We start from the raw sequence: 17,402 nt of genomic DNA on the forward strand, positions 1-17,402 counted from the left end.
AGATCTGAGACTGACTATGGCTCCCTACTTCTTCCGCCCCCCATATCTCTGTCCTTAGTCTGTGGACAAACCCTGTCTCCTGTTCCCCTGGCCTTCACAGGCCCCCTCTGGCCTTCCAGCCAACTGTTTTCCAGCACCCAAGGCAAAGAACTACAAGCCAAAGATCATGAAGGGAAGATCATGTCTTTTGAGTTCATATAGCATCTAATGTCTTGCTGATTCTTGTCAAAAACACAGCTCTTGGTTGGAGCCAAGCTACAACTGTAGTGTAACTTCCTTGTTGCTATACACTGGGATGTGAGAAACAACTGGTTGTCTGGTAGCAAAAGCTGTTTATGTGAAAAGTTGGGCCACTCTCTTCAGTGCCTGTATTATTGTATGAGTAGGGCAATGTGCAGTTCTGATTACATAGAGCTAGATGACATTCCAAAAGAGCACTTAATTACATTGCCTTCTTTCCTCTTCTCTCCCCCCCGCCGTGTGGCATCACAGAGAACTCAAGAGTGGCGACTAGAGAGTAAACAACAACAACAACAACAACGAACTTTCTGCCTCCTGAATGTTGGAGACAAGGATGCTCATTGGACCCATTGCTTTCTCATTGTGACCCAAGAATCATCTCTGGGGATCCAGCATTCTTCACCGCTTTCCCTTTGGCTGGGATATGTTATGAACTAGTGTGGACCTTATACTCGGCAAGAACAGAAACACACACGTACGTGCTCGGACGTGAAGGCGATGAGCCTGGGAACCGCAGCCATTCCTTTCTCTTTGACTTCCGGAAACATCTTGTAGCGGGCTATCAGCATGGCGTACATGTTGGAGATGGCACCACCTGCAGGGCACAGCACACCGTTACTGTTCCTTGTCATGATCCTCATCAGTCAGTCCACCTGCCAGCGGGGCCTTCGTCCCTATTTCCACTGTCCTGGGACACAGGAGGAGACGCCTCCGGGGAGATGTTGAAAACCACATTGGCTGTCCCTTGAACTGAATTCTCAGACTCAAAGACAGGAAGGAAGAGAGTTCTGAGAAGGTTCCTTGGGCCCAGCTGTAAGATGGAAACTATCTGTGACACTCTACTTTGGTCACTAAGGGTCAGGATTAAATGATCTCTGAACTCTGGTATTGCAGGAATACACTTTTTAAGAAGAGAAGTGTCTCACGTCTTAATTTGTGAACGTGGTTATTGTATAGTAGGGCTATAAAATCCTAGCTATCTTTTGCTGGTGAGTGGTTATATATTTTCATTTCCTCTAAATACCTTGTGCTTGGACAGACAAAAAAAAGCTTCTATTAATGTGGGCTGTTAATAATTCTTACAGAATGTAAGATAAACATCAACCCAGTTCATCATATTCATCTCTTTATCATTCAAAAACAGTTCTTTTTGCTTAAAGATATTCTTAAAATAGAATTTAGATGAACACCTTATTTCATAAGTATAATAAAAGAGAATAATTCTGAACACTTTGGGGGGATTTTGTATTATAAGGGTTTTTTTTGAATGTCTTGAGACTTTCCCAGATGTAAAATTTTATAATTCCTTTAAGACAAGGAGGAACACTTTAGTTGAATTGTTAAGTAAATAATGTACCTTTTGGTTGATAATTTATCCTTAGGTCTCATTCCTCTTCATTTTTCTAAGACAAAGTGCACATGCTATAAGGTTTTTATCTCATAACTAGGGTCTCAATTTGATAAGCAAAGGAAAGGGAGCTTTCCCTGAAGTTTTTGAGTAGCAGCTTAGGTTTTTTTTTCATTGTTGTTGTTTGTTTAGCGTTTTGATTTTTTTTTTTTGCCAGCTAGGGAAAGGTAGACTGCTACAATGCAAATGAATTCACTGGCATGGAAGGCACAGGTACTACCTCATTGGCTTGACCTATGATGTGAATGCTTTGACTTGCCTTTTCTCCTGGTGTCTGAGGGGCAGAAAGACTCTGGGCCAAGTTGAATGGCCTATGCAGGGCTATGACCTTTGCTTCACAAGTCCCGGGCTCTGACCCAGGCAGGCCACCTGGCACAGAGCAGTCATTGCCCAGATCTTGGCATTCTCACCATTCAGAATGAGGGCACTTTCTACCTTTCTGGACCCCAGAGAGATATAGTATGAGGAGAATCCAGGTCAAGTCTGCTCTGAAGAGATAAATTGTTAGCAGGCTGAGATAGGATGCTAGATAACGAATCAGCTTTTGAAAGAAATTTTTTCACTCTAGCTCATGATTTCTCAGTGCTGACACATGGGCATTTGGGGCTTCACCATTCTCTATGGTGAGGGTTGTTCTATGTCATCTATCCATTAATTGACTTCAGCATACCCCTCCTCCAGTTATTAAATATGATAAATAATAATAAATGTTAATAAAATAAAAAGAATAAAATGGTTCTATAGACATTGTCCAGCATTTCTTGGCAGAGGCAGAGACAGAATATCCCCTATGTGATAGTTGCAGGTTCAAAGAGTAAAGAGGGCAGAAGAGAAAGGGGAAATGCACAAAGGAGCTGTTCTTTACAGAACAACTATCCAAGATGGCTTTTATTTTATTTTCTTTCTCACATCTCATTTTGTTGCTCAGTCACCCTCCAAGGTGAAGGTTTTGAGTGAAGGAGCCCATGGGCTTTCAGATAGAATAGATTATCTTGTGAAACCCAATCATTCCTGCCCTCCTAACTTCCTTATTCTCTGCATATGCTACATAATCTTATTCCTATGGTATGAAAGGATTTGTGACTAGGGGAAGCTTTCCTTTTTGCTTATCCTCTGATGGGCAAAGCAGTGAGGACTGATCCAGTTCTCTCTGGTTCTCAGGTACAGGTGACATCACTTAGATAAGAGGATTCCTTCTAGAAGTCATAGTGGGCTTTTCACAAAACACACAACCTCTGAGTGTTACAGATGGGGTAGAAAGCCCACAAAGTTGAGCTCTGTATTCAAGTTCAGTCCTAATTTTGTACATGGGACCTTTAGATCACATGTATGATTTTCCCCTCTCCCCACTCCTTTCCAGTCTTAAGACCTTTTATCCCATCTAGACAGTACTTGATAAACCATCCATTAGCAAATAAGGATGCTCTGTGTGAGCCATCTGCCTTCTGTGATGCCTCACAGGAAGTCAAATAGAAACATGTTGCAAGTCTTCTCTGCTGCCAACTCTACAGCAGATTATCTATAATACACTGTACCATGACATTTGCAACTTCCATGTTGGCACGATAGCATGTGGACCTACATGCTCCAAGGAAGAAGCTATGGTCAAGCCTAAATCTACTGTATCACCTATATCTACTTGTCCATCATCCGTAGGATGGAGGAATAGATGACAAGTCCATACCTAGCCCAAAAGAACTGACTATGACAATTCTTTCTCTGGATGTATGTTTTCTGGGGTAACGAAGATCCCAGAACTGACCAGATTAATTAGGCCTGACTTCTAGTCAGGTTTCTAGATGCAACAGGTACAGCTGTTCTCTTCCTACATCTTTGAACTATTAAACTAGAGACCTTGATGCTATTGGCATACCTTTGGGAGAGCTCAGCACTACACCCATGTAAATGAGGTAGAAATGATGATGATCCCTTGTGAAAAATACCTCCAAATCATCAATTTCTGGCAACAAGAACACAGCTAAACCCAGCACCAACACAACAAACAGAAATACTGAGTACTGAATTCCGTGTGTGTGTGTGTGTGTGTGTGTGTGTGTGTGTGTGTGTGAGAGAGAGAGAGAGAGAGAGAGAAAGAGAGAGAGAGAGGCTCCAGTGGCTCTATCTGCAATGCTAGCTACTCAGGAGACTGAGGAGACTGAGATCTGAGGATGCTGGGTCAAACTAGCCTAGGGAGGAAAGTCCATGAGATTCTTTATCTCTAATTAACCATCAAAATAAACAAATGAACAAACAAGAAGTGGGGCTGTGATTCAAGTAGTGGAGCTCAGATTTGAGCTCAAAAGCTCAAGGACAGCATCAGGTTCTGAGTTCAAGCCCCAGAATGGGTACTAAACATAAAGATAACTTAAGATCGACCTCAGCTGGTATTCAGTAATTTGTTGTTGTTAATTTAAAAAAAAAAAAAAGACTCAAAAAGAAAACCAGGGGCTGGGAAGGTGGCTTAGTGGTAGAGCGCTTGCCTTGCATGCCTGAGGTCCTGGGTTCGATTCCTCAGCACCACATAAGCAAAAAGAAAAAAGCCGGAAGTGGTGCTGTGGCTCAAGTGGTAGAGCACTAGCCTTGAGCTGAAGAGCTGAGGGACAGGGCCCAGGCCCAGAGTTCAGGCCCCAGGACCGGACCCTCCCCCCCCCCCAAAAAAAAGGAAAACCAACTTTTTTTTCCCCTTGAGCACCTGATAAATGTGCTCTCAAGAGAAAATGAAATAAAGAAAAATAAAATAAAATAAATAGAAGATCTGAGCTGGTAAACAAACACACTTAAGTGTTAGTTTTGAAGACACTATTTCTTGTTCATCATTTATTTTTTCTTTGTAAATAAATTCTCCTCTGTCTTTTCTACTTGTCTGTGTAGATTTGCAGAAGAGAGATTAGGACTGTGGGCTTTGCTCTGCTTGACACAATGGCAGGTATGGCTGTCTAGTGGTGTGGTCTTAGTGTAACTGACGACACCTCCCTCCTGACACTGATTAGGTAATGATCTTCTTTTGCTTGGGTCAGTGGCTCTCATTTCCCATTGCCTTCCTAACTTCTATTTTTCTTCTGCATCAAAGCAAGATCACATCCATGAATCAAGGGCATAGCTTTTGTTTCAGGTTCATTCTCTGGAGTGAGAGAGGTATAAATAATGGCTTTTATAATGGCGATACATGGAAAAGATTGGATGGCATGATAAAGAAGAGGAGGAATGAGAAATCTCTGAACGATTAACCCCTTCCCCCATTTTTAGCTCTAAGGAATTATCTTCTTAGAAATTATGTGCCCTTTCTAAAATTAGTGTAAAATCAGCCTTCCTGCTGTTTCAAAGACTAGATGGGGCACATATGCGCAACTGAGTAGATCTGCCTTTATATACACCTTGAAACAGTGAATGTTTTATTAAATTAAGCTACCTTTTTCTCTTTACTAATTCTAGGAAGCAAACTAGTGGATCCTATTACTAGAAATCTTTATTCCACAATCCTGTATGTAGGGCCACAGTAGCAATTATGGGTGAATAGCATCTCTGTTTATGCTCTTTTAAATACAAATAATTGCAGTTTGAGTATGGGATAGTTAGGTTGGAGATTTTTTTTTTTTTTGCCAGTCCTGGGGCTTGAACTCTGGGCCTGGGTACTTTCCCTCAGCTCTTCAGCTCAAGGCTAGCCCTCTACCACTTGAGCCACAGTGCCACTTCTGGCTTTTTCTGCTTATGTGGTACTGAGAAATCGAACCCAGGGCCTCATGCATGCGAGGCAAGTGCTCTACCACTGAGCCACCTTCCCAGACCAAGGTTGCAGATGTTTTTAATGGGCATATGCACTTCACCACACACATATCTTTTATCAACAGACAGCCTATACAACCTAATCAGAAATAGAGACTGTATACTTTTCTTAAGTTTGTACAAAACAAGTCATATCAGGGAAAAACCACCACAACAATGCAAAGAAAAGTTGAAATTGTGTACCAGGAGAAAATATCCCATCACCAGAGCCTCCAGGCCAGCCAACAATTTCTCTCATTTTCTTTAGTGTGACATATTCCAAAAGCACAAATACTGGAGCAATCTCATAGGTGAACCTGAAAGATGAAAATGACCACATAGATGTATGGAACAAAGAAATAATTTACACATTAGACTACCTACAGATTGTTTTTCTCTTTCAAATCTACATTTGCAGACATTTTGATAATAACATTAAGAAGAGAGAAATTGTTGATAAAGGTTTTTCTAAAAGGTTTTCTCATTTTATTCTGTAGCTCTAGAGTTGTGGTTCAGTTATTAGCATGAGATAAAAGGGAGATTTATAATAGTGAGTAAAGAACATTGTAGAGTTATGCTATGTAAAAGACTATATTAGGTCCCATTTCTCTTTCACATTATACATAATTACAAATAAAAAATGCCAGAGAATCTTTCTTTATAGTTTTGAATTTTTATTCTTTGCATCAAAGATATATCATGGCTATTTCCTATTAAGTAAGAGTGAGCTCTTACATAATTCTGGAGTTAGTATCCCTAGCGATTTAAGAGGTAGACTATGGGATCTCTCTGATAATTACCCTAGATTACACAAAAGCCTGTTCAACTACTTACATGTTAGTGTTTGCTGTTGATGTTAGCCAGTCTGCTGCTAATCCAACCATATCCAATCCAGTGGAAAGTTGATTGAAATATCTGGGGTGCCCTGAATAAAAAAGAAATACTAGAATCAGGATTGCATCCAGTGAAGATAAATGCCATTAAAACCACATATTTTTTTCCCAGCTAAAGGTCTTTGAAAGATCTTTTAGTAATAGGAAATAGACATTCAGAAATCCAGTATGCACACACATGTAAGTACAAGAATAAATAAGCATACACATACATATAACCTTGCCTACAGCCACAGAGACTACTGAGTGTGCTAGTATCTCTTAAAAGATCTTCTTTTTAAAATGCTCTACAAAAAACAGAGATCAACATTTGTCTTGCAGTCTGGACACTGGACATCATCTATATATTCAATATATTTTCATACTAGAATGCACTGAAACCTAAAGCAGTTCAAAGATAGATGAGTTCTTGTTTGTATTTAGGCTGTTGGAAGTCCTTTTCGCTGAAAGGTTCTGAGAATCATTTACACCACAACATCTGCCAGACGTGCCAACATTTGTAACAGTATCAGTGACAAATGGCTGATAATCACAAAAGACAAGGCAAAAATGAGAAAATAGGACACTCTTGAGTGATCTGCCCTGGATTCAAAAGGTGAAGAGTGTCTAAAGATGGCAGGGTCAAAACTCACTCTTATCAATTCTTCTCTGCCTGAATATTTAGTTGTAAACACCAGAGTGCCTACATAGTTGAGATTTAAAGTCCAGTTCAGTCAACATCACTGTCTTTTCAACAAGATACATGAAGATATATCCAGAGGCCTGATTGGCCCATTAGTGGGGCTTATCTAATTAACATCTAGCTTTCTCTGCAATTCTCTTAAAGGGTTGATGCCCACATACTCTAGAGGCTATTATTTTTTAAAATGTGATTATAAATACCTCTTCTTCTTGTTCCATGAAAGTCTATCAATAAACCAGGCCACTGGCTTAGCCACAGAAAGTTTGGATGACAAACAATTATGGAAATAAACATCTGATAAAAAAGGAATCTGTCACTTGCTGGACACCTGTCTGCTGTCTGGGGATGTGATAGGCTCTCACCACCAGCTCAGGGAAAACAAGATAAAGGATGGCAAGGGGAGGGGGGGAGCAGGAACAAAAGTCAACACATAGCTTATCTCCCCAACTGGCTTGCTCTCTTATCAGCCTCAGACATGTGGCCAGAGAATTAGACTGGGAAAAGACAGGAGCACATATGAGAGGGCCTGGAGCTCGTGTATGTCTTGGTAATTCCCCAGCACTGTTTCATCTCCCTATGGCCTGGCATGGTGTCTTTTCTGGTTTGCTCTTTTCTATGCCCTTTGATGCTGACCCCATCAAGTTTACCCATTCAGTTAAGAATACTGGTGCTGCTGCTGCTGCTGCTGCTGATGTGTGAAACAAAGCCCCACTCCTCTCTGCCTCATTGACTCCCCATTTCATTACAGTTCACAGCTGACATCACAGCCAGCCTCTCCCACCCAGATGCCCCTCCATTTCTCTATCCCTAAGCTATATTTTTCCAAGTGGAGAAATGAATAAGGATTAGCTCCATCTACTCTTTCCACTCATATGCATTTCCTGGATAAATTTACTCTCTCTTGTCACACGGGATTTAACTCTATGTAACGGTGGCATTAAAGCCTTTGTGTAACACTGGGAGGGATTCTAAGGTGTGAGCTGTGAATACAAGGTTGCTGCTTCAATTGTTGGGTTTCCCTCCCACTACATAATTTTTGACCTTGGTCTCCTATTTTCTCCTACATCACAATTTTCATTCATGGGTACTGTAAAAATATGGAGGGAGGTAGTTTGACAGGTTAGAATAACATGCTCTTTTGATTTCTAGCAGAAATACCTCCTTAGTTATATTTGTTCTTCTGTGGCCTCTACAGACTGCCCTTAAGGGCTGCTCAGTGAATCCAATCAAGACTGAAAGTGTGAGATCATGACCTGAGCTTGCCATTTTGTCCCAGCAGTCCTGGGCACCCCACAGCTGCTGGGACCTGTGAGGCGGGGTGAAGGGTACACAAATGGGAGACTCTCCTGGCTATGTATAATGTGGGCAGCTAGGGAGACAGTACGCTTGAGATATGAAATTAGGGCCTATGTCAGTCCCTAGAGTGTCCTTCTATAGTGTGTGAGCTGGGCAAAATGCACAGCCTAGGGAAAATCCCAGCTTGTGCTCACAATCAGTTGAGGAGGGGCCCAAAGTCATCCAGACTGTTGTTTATATACTGGCAACCTGCACAGGGTCAGCCTTATCTATTAACCATTCCATGCCATTTGTCTTGAGACTAGATTAAAGATTGAAGACTACATTAACCCCATTTTCCTCAGTCATGACCAATACCAAATCTAATAATGCCTGCACACATGACCAACAATTCCAGAACCCTCCCATAACCTGAAGTTCTCTGTTCCAACATTTCTTTTGCAGAGGAATTTAAACAAATACATTGTGAATACTTCCTTTCAGAATAGTCCCCCTTCCACTGCCTTTCATTTTTTCTGGAGCTCAAGTGGAAGTCGGGCTAAGGTCTTTTCATAGAAACCAGATAATAGCATGCACTCCTAAAAATCATCTTCCAAGGATGATGAAAATACTGCATGATAACAGGAATGACAACTGTTCTGGAAGGCTCTGAATGATGCTAGGTGACAAATGAAATAGAGCACAAAATTTATAAACTTGCTAGTTGAAGAGACAATGTGGCCATCTTTAATGTTTTTTGGAATGTTAATGGGGGAGAGAAGGTCAGAAGACTAAACATGCTGTGAATAAAGTCCAGATAGTCCATCAGTATTGCTATACTTTGCTTATAAATCCAAGTGAATCTTGGGATTTAAAAAAATCTGAGCTTTGACTAAAACGCATCAGAGTAACACTTGACTAGCAGTTCCAAAAACATTATGGCAAAGTCTATGTGTTGAATTGTCCTATCTGTTCCTGAGGCTAAATGATTCCCTGATAGACAGAACCATTCTTTGCATTGACTTGCAATTCCCATTATCTTACTTGTGTAAGTTGCATTTCAAACACCACCAGCCTTTAAGAAGATATAAAACATTTTTACAGATTCCATTTTGGTTTGGTAACAATATAAATAATAAGTACCAATTTACCATTACCGTAGTTAATTATTAGGTAAGGGGAAATCAGTCAAATAAAGATGCAGGAAATGCTCTGTGTGTGTGTGTGTGTGTGTGTGTGTGTGTGTGTGTGTGTGTGTGTGTGTGTGTGTATGTGTTGGTAATGAAGGAACATCTTTTATTGTTTACTATATCCAAACCCGAGATTATCTAGGAATATTCATTGAAAATGATAGCTAATAAATCTTCAAAAAAATCAAATCAGACTCCATAAATCAACAAGTTAATTCCTCTCCGTAGTTCTAAGTCTATAGTCTGACAAAAGTGGATAATAATAAATACAATAAATCAAACTTCAAGACTTTCTGTATGTAAAAAAACTCCTTTCTGTTGATATAAAGAATGCCTGCTTCCTCCCCCATGATAAAAATCTCAGAGCAAACATTCTATCATGTTACTTGTTAGTTAGAATAAACAATCCCAACAACTCATCAACAAAAATAATATTGATAATCCACCAAGCAAAAATTGCAACATAAAAATATGACCTTTATGATAATTAGTGCTTATGTAATATTGTAATTTTTTATGTTAGCAAATCTTTTAAAGGCTACAAATCAGTTTAGACATACATGGCTTTCTTTTTCTACCAGGAATGCATTCATATAGATTTCTTAATGATAAATGCCACTGTTGCTTATGTATCAGGATGGTAGACAATGTAGACAAAACCAAAATATTCACGACCAGGGTAATAAAGATCTCATTTTGTGGAGATATTTTTTAAAGTCTGGAATGCATTCAAATAAATATTACACCTGCAGCTATAATATGCATAAAATATGAAGGAGCCTGTGGACAAAACAAAGGACAGATCACAGCTATATTAGAAATATATCCTCCTCCCTCCTTATTCAAAGGCTGTGAAAGACACACATCCTCACACAATACAGCTATATTGCTAAATTAATCTACAGTGTACTTTGCTTGGTATGTCTTAATACCTCTTTAAAAATAGGAGAAAAACTGGAATTCAAATCTGAAGTCTTGGCAACTGGTCACTAGCTCAATGCCTACATAGCTGGTTTAGTTCAAATATGGTTAGTCCAGTTTTTGTCTGGGTCTATGCCAAAGAAATTACCAGCACTACACTGGAATCCAGGCTTTTGTTGGATTATACCTTTAAACATTTCCATATTTCCCTTCTTTCTCCATTTTGGGTCAATTTTTACTGGCCCCTGCTGACAAATGGTTGCTTCTACACCACTGTTAATCTCCATGGCCAAATACATGCTATATAAAGTCTTATGATTTACACTGCTAATGTTTCTTATATTAGCAAATTCATATGCATTAATAATAGCAGAGTGCTTTTGATTTGAATCTTTGCAAATGATGACAATAACTTCATATTGCAAAAATAATTGCAACTCCATAACACAGGAAAGGTTTTTATAGAAAAAAAATTAAAGGAATAAAAAGAAAAAACTTTATTATTTCTGATAGGACAATACCTGTTTTAATTGCATATTTTAGAGTTGTTTGGCAATGCATCAAAATTTCCTCCAAATTTTGTGGTTGGTCCGCCAATTCCCAATTATACTCTTGAAGCAGCTCATTGGGATAATGGAAATCAATCACTTTGGTTGATCTATCAAAGCTTTTCACCACATACTGAAGCAAAATGTCGATTACATTCTGCAGAAACGCCAAAGTGGGCCTTTCTCCATCACATGCGGGTAGCAGATCTAAAGAATGGCATTAAAACGACACAATTGAATTTCACCAGGAAAATATTCACGCAGATCCCGGTTGGGACATTTTTCTTTCAAATGAGAAAAATTTAAAACAAAGCTTTTTGGAAAGGCAGAGCATTTGGGGGAGCAAGGAATAAGGGGAGGCATTTTTCAAAGATAGTGGGAACAAACGAGAAATTTTAATGTGTCCTCCGGAAATTATTTTATTTACATTGATCCATTGTTTTGCTAGCTTGCTTTCTTCTCCTTTTTTGCTCCCAAAGAGTGTGACTACATTTATCTATTCTGTAGGGGTTCGCCCTAAATGTTCTTTCTTGGATTTAAAAAAGCATGGTAAATGTTTGTGGAAATCCACCACATCCGAAATCTTTGAGAAATGCCTTCTTGTAAACTAGGGAAATTAGAACATGCAAAGTTAGAATTTGGCTTGTTGAAGGCCAGCTGTTTCCAAAGCGTTTGTGTGTGTGTGTGTGTGTGTGTGTGTGTGTGTGTGTGTGTGTTGGCGCGCACGCGCGTGTGTGTTAGTGTATAGCATGAGCATTGAAGACTGGGTGTGTAAGCACACAGGAGCGCACAGCATTCCCTGGAATGAAATTCCTCTGTGAAGTCGCAGCTACCAAACGACTGGTGATCGAATCTAAAGACGTAAACCATCTCAGCAATTCCGAACGATTGTAATAGAAACCCCAGTGACCCCCAGGATCTGACTACAAGGCGCCAGGAGCGTGCACCCGCCTCGCCATCGCCATCAGCAGCTTGGATGGCCAAGCTGGGAAAAGGGTCGGTGGGCCTAGAGTCGGCTCACAGCACCAAGGCCCTGAGCAGGGCTGATTCTGCAGGCCCAGAGTTCCTGGCTGAAGATTCTTCTAGGGCCCACTAGTGCCGGCCTCCAGGGCGCCTTTGGTCTGGCTCCCAGCCCTGGGCGTCGCCCGGGGCCCGAGGTGGACGGGGCGGAGCCAGGCACCGGGGTGGCCCGGGGCTCTGGGAGGCGCCCTTACCTGTTGCGTGGAGAAACGCGTAGTTGATGTCCGCTTTGGGGCAGCTGCATGGCTTCTGGTCGCAGGTGCAGGCGACTTTCCGGGGGGCAGCCTTCGGGGGTACGCTCCCGCCGCTCTCCGCTGGCTTCTCCGCGTCTCCATACAGCAAGGCTGGACAAGGACACGCATTGCGGGCGTCGTTCAACCGTCCACCAACCCGGACCCCCTCTCCCTCCTTTCGACCCCTTCCCAGCCCTGCCACTCGGGTGCGGGTGCCACGGCGAACCCCCCCGATCTCGCCCGCCCTCCTTGCCAGGGCACCGGCACTCACCGCACAGCTTGTTTCCGATGCCACCGGTGAACTTCTGGGCTACCTGGCACCAGGCTCGGGCTGCCAAGGCAAGCAGGGCAGGCAGTGAAGCAGAAACACAACAGACGGGCGTGTGCAAGTTCGTTGTGGGTGGACAGCGTCAGGAAACCCCGATTCTGGAAAGGGGGTGCCTACCTCGGGAGGGACTCAGATCACCCTGGGCAGCCCCCGGGGCATTGGGCAACCGAGGAGAAGCTGAAGCCCTGACACTTTGGCCTTCCAGGAGCCGCTCATGACCACAAACTCCCTTCCCGCGTCCCCAGAGCGAATTTTGCTAGACACCAAGCCCGTCGATTTCCTGCACTCTCCTTCCAGATCGAGAATTCTCTGTTCCCCTTTGCTTTCTTCATCGCCCCTACCCCGGGGTCTAGACATCAAGGGACAGATACCCCGGGTCCGCGGCATTCGATGTTCTAGAGGCGCCGCATCTTTTAGGAGCCACCCTCTCCTAGCTTTTCAGGGGGAAGGGGCTCAAGATCTTGGGGGTTCCTTCCCTAGGGCAAAGGGCTGTGTGGGTCTCAGGCGATCAAGGACTTAGCTCCAGAGCAGGGCGAAGTACCTGAAGTTTCCTGTTGCAGGTGGCAAAGCCTCCCTCGTCTTTCCCGCAGCCCTGTAAACCCCAGGCCGCCCTTCCAAAGCTTTATTTCCGAGTTTCCTACCTGTGCCAGGGTTTTCAGGATCCCCGGAGCCATCCTCAGACCCGAAGGACCAAAAACCGGAGCCGGGAGAGGCCATGGGCGCGGGGAGACGGGAGCAGGTCGCGTCGGACTGCCAGCTGCGGGCGAGCTGCCTGGGGCTCAGGCGCTGCGCGCGCGCGCCTGCGTGTGTGTGTGTGAGTGAGTGTGTGTGTGTAAGTGTGTGTGTGTGTGTGGAGGGAGGAGGGCACAGCGCGGGGACTGGCGCGGCCACCCGAGGAGAGTGGGTGTCACACGGGGACAGAATATGTGCGTGTGTGCGTGTGCAATTGCGCCCGGGCTGTGTGAGGGCTTTGGGGATGTGGCAACCCTGGAAGGCGCGGAGGTGAATCAGGGAAGGGGTCGGTAGGAAGGGAGATCGGACAGCCGGGAGAGCAGGGATTTTGAGCGAGGCTGGAAGTGGTGGTGGTGGTGGTTGTGGGGATGATGGATGAGGGGGCGGCGGAGTGGGGGGGGGGAAGCAGGGAGAGGGAGGGAGTTGAGTCGTGAGTGCGCTAGGCAGACTCAGCGCCCCAAGGGGAGTCAGAGTGAGGGGGTGGGAGGCGTCCCCGCGCGCCCCAGACGCACGCGGGAGGCTCCAGGTGTTCGTGCCTCCCTCCTGCCCCGGCGCGCTGTCCAAGGTGCTGCCGCGGCCGAGGCGGTGACCTCAGCCCGGGGGCAGGTTGGGGAACCAAAGGAGAGGTGGGCCGTGTGGCTCCGATCAGTTTTACTGGGGATCATGGATTGGGGTATTGTTTAAGGGCTGGATGAATAGTTCCTGGGCCGCCTTCCTTCCAGAGCTTGGGAAGAGGTCGCGGCGACCTCAACAGCCCTGGTAGCGCGATTAGAAGAGAAAGGAGCTCGGTTCTCGAATTTGGGGGGAAGGTGGGGGGAGGTGAAGGGAAGCGATGGAGGAAAGTCGCCTGTGTGAGGGTGGGCTTCCTTCAGCTCCTAAATGGAGCCTTACGCCGGCCCACCGAGCCGTGCCAGCCCTGGGGCGCAACATTCTCGTGCAGCCAAGAGCTGGGTCTCGGGGACCCAATGCCCAGTGTGTGACTGACGGCTGGAGAGAGAGACTGCTGATTGAGGCAATTAAAATCCATGCAGGAGTCTATCGCCGGGGACCTCAGGCTGGAGGAAAGAAATAATAGAACGAACGAAACTTCTTGGAAGGGAGCAGAGGGGCGCAGCCAGAGCCTCTAGGATTGACGGCTGATGGGGGGGGGGGGGGGGGATGGGACCCGGCCATTTGGTGACCTTGAACCACCGAGGGGTGGAAGGGCCAGCTGTTCACGTGTGATTCGAATTCAAATGTGCGTGGAAGGCGCCGATGGGGTTTCCAACTAAGCAGTCTGGGCTTTCCAATCGGAAAGAAGGTACCTCTCCTTTTAAAGGCCCTCAAACCAGTGGCTTTCCCTTGCCCAAAGGGAAATCTGTACTGTACAGAGATATACCAGGAACGCAGGATGGGTCATTTTTGAGGCTTTTTAAAGAAGGAGAACTCTTTCTTTCTTTCTTTCTTTCTTTCTTTCTTTCTTTCTTTCTTTCTTTCTTTCTTTCTTTCTTTCTTTCTTTCTTTCTTTCTTTTCCTTCCTTCCTTCCTTCCTTCCTTCCTTCCTTCCTTCCTTCCTTCCTTCCTTCCTTCCTTCCTTCCTTCCTTCCTTTTTCTCTTCTCCGAATATCGAAAAGGTGAGAGCGCCAGAATCGTTTCTGTCTGATGGTTTCCTTTCTCTAAAACCTATTAAACACAGAGAAGTCTCGGAGGGCTTGGGGGCCCCATGAATTCGCGTGGCCTTCTCTTGGCGGCCATGAGGTTAGTTTCACCTACACCTCACAGCTCAGGTTGGAAGAGGAAGGGAGAGAACGACCCAGGCCGGAAAGCTGCCTTCAGCTGCCTGCGGCATCTGCGCCTCGCCTCGTGTGAGCGCTTGTCATTTCCATTGTACACAAGCCTTTCTTTCTCTGACCTTCCCAACCATTCTCTAAATCTGCTGCAAATCAAACCCCGGGATCCTCAGTCGTGGCTATTCCGTGATGCTCGTTGCGAAAGGGCCATGGAGTCCCCAAGGTGAAGGAGGTAGGAGACGCACGGGCCCGAGCTTTGTAACCAGGATGTGTCATTCCCCAATCAATTCTCCCCACAAAGCGTGGTCCTCTTCCGACGTGTCCGAAGAGTTCTCCACTACAGTTACGGGATCTAAGGATCAGATCGCAGGGGTAGACACTATTGACAGCTCTCAGGGATCTGACCCTAGCTGATCAAGATAACAACTAGCGGGTTGCAGTGGCTCCTGAGCCGGCCGGGAGTGGGCAGCGCAGCAGCCTCGCCGGTCTTACAGATAGAGGGCTCCTGGTTCTTTGTCAAAATCCACGCCGAAGCTTGCAGCTATTTATCTCCGTGCTGGAATTGCACGACCTCTCTACTCTGGATGGTATTTGAAGTATAAAGATGCTTAAAAACAAACCTTCAAACACACACACACACACACACAAACATACCCCCCCCCCCAATAGATCAAAATAAGAGGGACATAGAAACTCCTCATCCCAAACACCTAAATTTAACTGATTTGTGTGCGACTTTTAAATTGCATGGCGCCAGAGTCCTTTAAATCAGGTGGTAGGATTTATTCGAAAACAATGTAGACGCACTTCACTCCAGCCGTGGACTAAGGACTAAGGTCTCTTTGTCATTCCTTAAACCTCTGTCCCTAGACAGCAATTTGCCTTTTTTTTTTTTAAGTCTTTCATTTAGTAAAAGAGCCCCATTCCTCATCCTCCCCGCCCCTCTCTTAGTTGATTCTAACAAAAGAGTGCTGGAGGTAATAATTACCGTCATTAGTTCACAAAGGAGGCAGCTAGGGACTGGGGGGAGGGGGAGCTTTCTGGGCAGAAAGGCAGACCCCCCCCCCCACTTTCCTTGGATGACCTATTTCTAGTTTAGAGATCGTGTTGCTGAAAAAAAAAATCTGGTTCAAGTGTTTTCCCCAGTGTCCTTTCAGGGCTTAAATGTGGAGGGTCAGAGAAAGAAAGCAGGGATACAAAGGGAGAAAGAAAAAGAAGAGAAAACAAAAATATTACATTGTTTAACCATAGTCCATATTCCAGTTTCACTGAAACAATGAGTGTTGGGGAGTCGGGAGTTTAGGGGAGAGGGTTGCTTGCTTCTCTGTCCAGTGTGGGAAGAGCCAGGTTGCCGGGGCTTTTGGGTATGCAGGGGCCAAATGGGAAGCCAGGATTGAAGGGTGGGTCTGGATGGGAAGCAGAGCTCCTCTGCACTGCACCTGCTTCTGAGGGCTTCCTGGTGGATCTATAGGTTGGAGTGCAGGAGGTTAGCCACCTCAGAGAAGAGATTCTCCTGTCCCTACCTACACCCATCTATGTGCTTCACAGAGCTGGTTTGGCTGGTATCAGGGCCAGTCTAGCCGCTCCTTGGGGCCACACACCAGGGCTGACTCATCCTTTTGGTTCCAAATCCTAGTAGAGGGGAGGCATTAATTCCCAGAAAGTGCATCTTAATTGATGACTTGGGGCTTAAGTCTGCCCCAGCTGAACCTTTCCCCTGAACTAGCTATCAAGTTGTAAAATGAAGAGATTGCAAAAGTCCCTCTCTTGAGAAAATGTTACCACCAGAGACTCAACAAAGGTTATCAACCTCTTATACTCCTAGTTGATCTCTCCCAGCATCTTCTGGCTCAGGACCTTTGGGTATAAGGCAGAAGGTGCCCTCTGTAAGGACAAGCTCTGTCCTGGCCAGGTCTTTCTGTGGATTCAGTTGTAGGTGGAATCACTTCTTCACTCTTTCATGCCCTCTCCAGGCTGAGAAGACTTGGAGAATGTCCTCCGTACAAACCACGGTTGTTCCCTAGAAGGGCTTAGCCATGTTCGCAAATGTTGCAGTCTGCTGTCCCAGGCAAAAAAACCTCTCCCCTCTGTCCAGTACCTTCCCTCCTCATCCAAATGCACTCAAATTCAGAGCAGCTGCTCTACATCTGCAGAGAAGAATATAAAATCTGACATTTCTGTTCACAGTCAGGGCTGGAGTTTTTCTAAGTGGGGACCAAAGAGAGGTTTGTTTGTTGGAGGGCACTGGGCAGATGGTGCATTGGAGGTTTGGAGATTTCATTGGGAGGCAAGCTTGGGTATTTTAACTTAGGTGACTGTAGGTTTATTTGAGGTGGCTAGGGGTGAGGGTTTGCAGGAGACTCAGGGGAGCCTCAGCTCACCCAAAGGGAACACAGCAGAC

At 44.8% G+C, this 17,402-nt stretch overlaps 1 protein-coding gene across 1 annotated transcript in view; it reads right to left on the reverse strand.

Annotated features, from left to right (window-relative positions):
- Nucleotides 1–13,287, reverse strand: part of Gad2 (glutamate decarboxylase 2) — a 67,985-nt gene extending 54,698 nt beyond the window's left edge. Inside the window, exons 1-7 of the mRNA XM_042686155.1 lie at nucleotides 13,142–13,287; nucleotides 12,444–12,503; nucleotides 12,134–12,283; nucleotides 10,893–11,126; nucleotides 6,245–6,335; nucleotides 5,615–5,727; nucleotides 720–835 (exon numbers count right to left, since the gene is read on the reverse strand). Of these exons, the coding sequence (XP_042542089.1) occupies nucleotides 720–835; nucleotides 5,615–5,727; nucleotides 6,245–6,335; nucleotides 10,893–11,126; nucleotides 12,134–12,283; nucleotides 12,444–12,503; nucleotides 13,142–13,217 (840 nt within the window). The 5' untranslated portion in view covers nucleotides 13,218–13,287. The remainder of the gene's footprint in view (nucleotides 1–719; nucleotides 836–5,614; nucleotides 5,728–6,244; nucleotides 6,336–10,892; nucleotides 11,127–12,133; nucleotides 12,284–12,443; nucleotides 12,504–13,141) is intronic.
- Nucleotides 13,288–17,402: the final 4,115 nt, after the last annotated feature.

The sequence above is a fragment of the Dipodomys spectabilis genome, unplaced genomic scaffold, assembly GCF_019054845.1.
Source record: "Dipodomys spectabilis isolate Male_0828 unplaced genomic scaffold, ASM1905484v1 ptg000096l, whole genome shotgun sequence".
Taxonomy (NCBI): domain Eukaryota; kingdom Metazoa; phylum Chordata; class Mammalia; order Rodentia; family Heteromyidae; genus Dipodomys; species Dipodomys spectabilis.